Source organism: Octopus bimaculoides, chromosome 3 (assembly GCF_046866305.1).
Source record: "Octopus bimaculoides isolate indiv1 chromosome 3, ASM4686630v1, whole genome shotgun sequence".
NCBI classification, from domain to species: Eukaryota; Metazoa; Mollusca; class Cephalopoda; order Octopoda; family Octopodidae; genus Octopus; species Octopus bimaculoides.
The window spans coordinates 93,757,306-93,764,805 of NC_142930.1; the positions used below are offsets into that span (position 1 = coordinate 93,757,306).

The window sequence follows — 7,500 nt, forward strand, 5'->3', positions numbered from 1 at the left end:
GCTATTTCTATCTGTTTGAGCAACTACATAAAGGCTTCCCCCAACTAGCTGGTTGTTTAATTTCAGATCAGCTTTTACTGAGCACAGTTATGAGAGAAGTGTTTAGCTATGACTGTCCCTGCATTTTTTCTTTAGTTGGTAGGGTGTGATTAGCATGTAAAGCAACTATGTCAAGAGGTTCCCTTATTTGCATGGTGTCATTTAAGAACTGGTCTTTTATTGCACTTGTACATTGACAAATTTACAGGGAAAACATGCACAGCTACTCTACTCTCTTGATGAATTCCACAGGAATGCAACAGTATCAGTGTTGTATGAATCACTTGTGAAATAATTGTGTGTGCATGTCTGTGTGTGTTTGTGCTTCTGTCAGTGTAAGTGTGTGCATGTGTGAGTGAGTTTGTGTATATATTTATAATTTATCTTGTACTTGTTTCAGTCATTGAAATGCAGTCATGCTGGACCACCACCTTGAAGAGTTTCAGTTTAACAAATCAACTCCAGTACTTACGTTTTTATTAAATCTTGTACTTGTTCCTATCAGTCTCTCTTTGTCAAACCACTGTGGGGACATAACCCAACACCAGGTGGGCTGGCAAACAGGCACAAAGACACACAAATACGGACTTCCATACAGTTTCTATCTACCAAATTCATTCACTTGTTTCTCAGCTATATTTTTCACCCAATACAATGCCCATATACTTTAAACTACTTTTAAAATAGCCAATAGATTTAATTGATTCACTAAAATAACTTTTTTATTAATAGCTTGGTATTTTGAGTGCCAACTTAATAAGATGGATTCTTTAAAGCAACAAATGTGGCTGAGCTCCTTTCGAGTGTTGGGCCTCACAGAAGCACTGAGTGAAACCTTTGGCATTATATCATTCTTGAGAAGAAGACTCATCAAGCCATGCAAAATTGCAGTTGTAGCAGATACTGTTGTCATGCAAATGGTACTCATGGCAGTAGCACATAAAAGCACCCATTACACACTTGGAGTGGTTGGTGATAGGAAGGGCATCCAACTGTAGAAATCATGCGAAATCAGACTGGAGTCAGGTGCAGCTGATTATATCGGCCCTAGTACACAACTGGTCCTTAATGTATCGACCCCGAAAGGATGAAAGGCAAAGTCGACCTCACTGGAAATTGAACTCAGAACGTGGCGACAGATGAAATACAGCTGAGCATTTCACCCGGCATGCCAACAAATCTGCCAGCTCGCTGCCTTTGTACAATGATTGTCACTGTCATGCAAGCAGTGTTATTTATTTATTTCCAATATTCTGTGAAAAGATAAGGAAATATTACCTTGCTTGGTGACAGGAAGAGCCGAAGAGCATCTGGCTGTAGAAAATTTGCTCCAATAAGCACCTTCTGACCCATACAATCAGAGAAAAGTAGGCATTAAAACAATGATGATAATAATGTTGCAGACAAACATGATATATTGATCTCTATATAAAATTTCAATTCTGTACTTTATATTATTTTTAATTCTTTATTGGTCATTCATTGAACTATGGTCATACTGGAACTTCACCTTCTAGTCTATAGGTGATTGCATAGATCCCAGGACTTAATTATATTGACCTCTGAAAAAAAGAAAAAAAGGAGTAATGAAAGTGGAATTCAAACTTGATATGTAATCAATTGGGTGTGCCATTTAACAATAAGTTTTGAAATTTTATTTTCCAGCTGCTTATAAATCACCTGAAACCTACATAAGTCAAATATCAAGTTATCTGATCAATATTTAGGTTCCTGATAGAGAGAGGGTTGAAGTTTTGATCTTCCTGTTCTATAAGTTTTTTAAAAACCTTTTTGATCTATAACTTTTATTGTTTTTTATTCTGTTGCATTTTGTGCAGAAGGAAAATGCTTTTCATGTATTGTAAATTGCTTATAAAAGTTCTTTTTAAAAAACATAACCATGAAATTTTTCATAAATATGAACTAGATTTTACCACCATCAAGGAATATGACCTAAATCAAATTTTTATGCTATGGCCTATAAAATCAAAATAATATATTCTGGTTTTAATAAGTGGGAACAATCTTAATGCCACAAAATATGCAATTGCTACTTCAACACATACTAGTCTTTATATGCAATACTGGGCATGATTCCATTTCATTTGTTTTCTCACTTAATTGAACAAATATCAAATGCTTGATTTTCAGGAGGTATTCTATGAAATACTTTGATACACCCACTGTTTCAAATCCTTTCATAAGTTGGTGCCTACTAGTGAACCAAGGGAGTTTTCTTTTAGGTCATTCCTCGAGATGCTAACAGATATTATAGTGTTGTCATGAACTTGTGTTGTAAACTAAACTCATAATGTTTTTTTTCTGTGTGGCATTCCTGGATTGATTCATGTATTTCTCTTGCCTGTATAGTATCACTTGCATTTTCAACCATAAATCTGCCCCCAAATATACTTTATTTTGCATTGGGCAACCATGAGACAATCACAGTCAGTCTTTCTGTTGGTTTTGGTTTTCACTCTGAATCTTGTATGAGATTTGGGTCCCAATGTATGACTGAAAATGGTGAACTATCAAAAGGTATCATTAATATCTTTGCCCGCCCCCCCCCCCCCTTTTTTTTGGCAACTTTCTTAGAAGTGGCATATGGAAAAGGAAAAAAAATTCAAATATTCAACCTTTTCCCCACTGAAATATTTAAGTCCTCAACTCAGAAGATGATTCTTTTTTTTTTTTTTTTTTTGCTTTGTTTTGTACTTAAAATTCCTCATAGACATCTAAATGTTGTGTTAGTAATTTAGATAAGTTGGATGGAGAAGATAAAGGAATTCAAAACGTCTACCTGTTTTCCATTTACTTTACACTGTTGCTAACTTTTTTTTTGTACTTTTGTGTTTTATGAAATCAGTTTTTATCCATTCTGTCCAAACACATTTTCCTTGCATCTATTTGGTTCACCAAAAATCGCAGATCGCAAGATTTTTCCAAATTATTCTTGGTTGTGACCTTTCTTGTTTGTCTAATTGCATGATGTGCAATCATATCAAACAAGTTATCAAGTTTACCATTCAAATTTATCAGCTGCTCATTGAAAGAAAGCCATCATGTCCTTCTCAAGCATGTGTGTACCATATTTCCAGGTATACATGTCTAATTTTTCAAATAAAAATTTAAAGTAAAAAATGGTAGGTCAATCAAGACAACTTTGGTGGATCAAAATTTCCATGTGAAATACAGCAGGACTTGGAAAGACCAATGAGCTTTGAATGTTCCCATTATATGCTTACACTATATACATCGATTTGTGTGCCAGAAAATATGTTGTGTTTTGATAATCGATGCACTGTAACTGCTCTAAACATTCACTGACATTGAATATTTGCAGGTTAAATGCTTCTCATAAAGAGTTACTAGTAGAATACAAACAACTGAAGGAAGCTTATCTTCGTCTTGTGGACAAGGAAGAATCTTCTGAGAATATAAATGGTAAATAACATTTCTTCTATAAAAATATTCTGTCTCATTCATTCTTCTGTTAATGTTGTAGAACTTTTCTTCTTTTTGCACTTCTTGTTAGTTGTTGTTCATGTTATTTAACCCAATTCAGCCCTGATTGAACAGCCTAGTGAATCTAAAGCATTCCAGCCATGACCATTCGATCTTTTTATAATTATACTATTTTCAAGACCACATCTAATACGCCCTTTCCCACTCTAAGACAGTAAGTACAATTTGAGCGTTTGAGTGTGATCGTTACCAGTGTCGCCTTCCTGGCACGTGAAAAGTCATTCGAGCAAGATCGTTGCCAGTGCCGCGGCACATAAAGTACACCGCTTTGATCATGGCCGTTGCCAGTACCCACCTGACTGGCCTTCGTGCTGGTGGCACGTAAAAGCACCCACTACACTCTCGGAGTGGTTGGCGTTAGGAAGGGCATCCAGCTGTAGAAACTCTGCCAAATCAGATTGGAGCCTGGTGTAGCCATCTGGTTCACCAGTCCTCAGTCAAATCGTCCAACCCATGCTAGCATGGAAGGCGGACGTTAAACGATGATGATGAGCTTCCAAATGTCCTGACTGCATTCTGCAAACTAGTCAGCTGTGAGAAGTGCTGTTACAGCCATTTCCTTCAATCTGGAATAAAAGAAGTTGGCAGATCAGCTTATTAGATGTATACTAATGATATACTTAAATTACAATAATTTCGAACAGTTAAAACTGCTTCTCCTAGGGGGAAAAAAAAAGTGCTAAAAATTGTTGCATCTTGTTTTTACAGCTGAATACATTCTTGATGTTATAAATTAACTGAAGTTTCTTTAATGTAAATGATATTTGATATTGTGGTCACCAGTGTGAGAATGAAAAGATCTAGACCTCATATTCGTTGTTGGGGCAAAAAGAATATCTAATATAGTTTTTACATGCTCTTATCTTCCAAGCAAGGTAATATTTTCCTATGGCAAGGAATGTTCTTCATAGCAGACTGGAAATGAAAAACTTTGCTTATATAATGGTGATGCTCATCTACAACCATCACATATGTCTTGACAGGAATACATACAAATACATTCACACACATGTGTATATATATATATATATATATATACACACACACACACACACACACACACACACACATATATGATGGGCTTCTTTCAGTTTTCATTCGCAAAATTCACTCATAAAGCTTTGGTTAATCTCCATGCTGGAGCCAGTTTTGTTTATTAGTCATTGTCATTCTAAAAATATACAGCAGGAGTGGCTGTGTGGTAAGTAGCCTGCTTACCAACCATATGGTTCCGGGTTCAGTCCCACTTCGTGACACCTTGGGCAAGTATCTTCTGCTATAGGTTTGGGCTGACCAAAGCCTTGTGAGTGGATTTGGTAGACAGAAACTGAAGGAAGCCTGTTGTATATATATATATATATATATATATATATATATATAGTGTAGCTGCTAGAATAAGAATAGCCTGGGCAAAGTTTAGAGAGCTCTTACCCCTGCTGGCGACAAAGGGACTCTCACTCAGAGTAAAAGGCAGACTGTATGACGCATGCGTACGAACAGCCATGCTACATGGCAGTGAAACATGGGCTGTAACTGCTGAGGACATACGTAAGCTCGCAAGGAATGAAGCCAGTATGCTCCGTTGGATGTGTAATGTCAATGTGAATACCCGTCAGAGTGTAAGTATCTTGAGAGAAAAGCTGAACATTAGAAGCATCAGTTGTGGTGTGCAAGAGAGACGATTGCGCTGGTATGGACATGTGGTGAGAATGGATGAGGATAGCTGCGTGAAAAAGTGCCACACCCTAACAGTTGAGGGAACCCGTGGAAGAGGTAGGCCCAGGAAGACCTGGGCTGAGGTGGTGAGGCAAGACCTTCATACATTGAGCCTCACCGAGGCGATGACTACTGACCGAGACCTTTGGAAATGTGCTGTGCGTGAGAAGACCCGGCAAGCCAAGTAAGATCGTTGCCAGTGCCCCTGGACTGGTTCTTGTGCGGGTGGCACATGCGATGCACCATTTTGAGCGTGGCCGTTGCCAGTACCGCCTGACTGGCTCCCGTAGGATTTTCGAGCGAGATCGTTGCCAGTGCCCCTGGACTGGCTTGTGCGGGTGGCACATAAAAGACACCATTTCGAGCGTGGCCGTTTTCGTGCGGGTGACACGTAAAAGCACCCACTACACACTCTGAGTGGTTGGCGTTAGGAAGGGCATCCAGCTGTAGAAACTCTGCCAAATTAGATTGGAGCCTGGTGTTGCCATCCGGTTTCACCAGTCCTCAGTCAAATCGTCCAACCCATGCTAGCATGGAAAGCGGACGTTAAACGATGATGATGATGATGATGATATATATATTTATATGTTTGTGTGTCTGTTTCTCCTCCCACCCTTGCTTGACAACTGATGTTCGTGTGTTTACATCCCCGTAACCTAGCAGTTAAGCAAAAGGGATCGATAGTATAAGTACTAGGCTTACAAAGAATAAGTCCTGGGGTTGATTTGTTCGACTAAAGGTGGTGCACCAGCATGGCCACAGTCAAATGACCGAAATGAGTAAGAGTGAATTCCTTTGAAGTCTTGAAGCTACAAAGATAATTTTGATTAATTCAAAACAGTGTGAATCAATAAGCAATACATTTGACAATGAAGCCAGAATGTTAAACAGCTAATCATTTAATCCATTTAATTTCACCTTTTTTGTTTTTTTTCCCTGATAGATTTAACGAACCAACTTGGAGATGTTAATACAGAACTTGAGAGATTAAAACTTGAGAATGAAAACCTATTATCACAGTGAGTAAGACAGCATCCATGACTTTTGGAATGGATTATCATATGATTTTGCCCAATCTTTCATTAGAATGATCATCGTTTTGGAATTCCCATTTTGCTCTTTCCTACAGTTACTGAATTGCAGCTATTTCAAAATGTACATGAACTATATTAGCTTTATAAATCTTAGAAAACATGTAAGGGTCAGAAGTACAGCTCTGCTTTTCTCTGTCTAGTAACTGTTTCACTATTGCAAACCTACAGCCTTGTCAGTTAGTCGTACCTATATTACTGATGCTTCTGTGTATATGTAGACAGTTTTTTCAGCATGTTTTTATTATTTTAAATAAAAATGTTCATTTCTCTGTTTATATATATGTGTTTCTGTAAGTATATATCCATATATAAATATTGATATAGAATAAACAGCATAGTAAGAATTACTGCCAACTGTTTGAATAGAGCAAGCACATGTCAATTGAATGCTGGACATAGATATCTCAAAGCTTATAAACAGAAGGTGCACATGACAAAGACCAGCTGGTCCCTGGGTACCTTCAGTAGTCAATTCTGTTGCAAGCATTCAAATCTGGTCTGCCTTTTTCTCTCTCTCCTTTTCTTCCTGTCTGTCTTGCAGACCTGTAGATAGGTCCTGGATGTTAGCCTTCCTTCTCTAAGCAAACCATAAAATAGATACATTTCATTAGTTTTCTATATTCATTTATTTCATGTTAACATGAGTTGGGCAGGACTTCTTACAGTGGTATTCTACTGCAATATGACTTTTCTGGTGCAATCCTTACCTGTTTCAAGTAAACTACTTCATTCTTTACTTGTTGAAACATCAAACTCTTGAACTTTTTTGTTTATGCAGGACATAAGCGTTGCTTTGGCCGCTAAAGTTGTGTTAATTAGAGAGAGAGAGAGAGAGATATTCCACACACTGTCTCCCTCTTGTTTATGCGGACATAAATATTGCCATGGCTGCTACAGTTGTGTTAATTGGAGAGAGAGAGAGTGAGTGAGTGAGAGACACAGACACACACGCACACACACACACATTCTCTCTCTCTCTTTCTGTGTGTGTGTGTGTGTGTGTTTTTTTTTTTTTACAGTTTCCAACCACCAAATTTCCCTCAATAGGTATCAGTTAGTCTGAAGCTATAGTAGAAGTTAAAGTTGCCATGAGTGGGATTGAACTCAAAACCATGTGGTTGTGAAG

The 7,500-nt window shown here is 37.8% G+C and overlaps 1 protein-coding gene across 5 annotated transcripts in view; it reads left to right on the forward strand.

The window, feature by feature from the left end:
* LOC106871706 (uncharacterized) overlaps nucleotides 1–7,500 on the forward strand; it is a 436,102-nt gene that overhangs the window by 376,825 nt on the left and 51,777 nt on the right. For all 5 annotated transcript variants that reach the window (XM_089349376.1, XM_089349372.1, XM_089349374.1 and 2 more), the window contains 2 exons: nucleotides 3,383–3,483; nucleotides 6,224–6,299. In XM_089349376.1, the coding sequence (XP_089205502.1) occupies nucleotides 3,383–3,483; nucleotides 6,224–6,299 (177 nt within the window). The remainder of the gene's footprint in view (nucleotides 1–3,382; nucleotides 3,484–6,223; nucleotides 6,300–7,500) is intronic.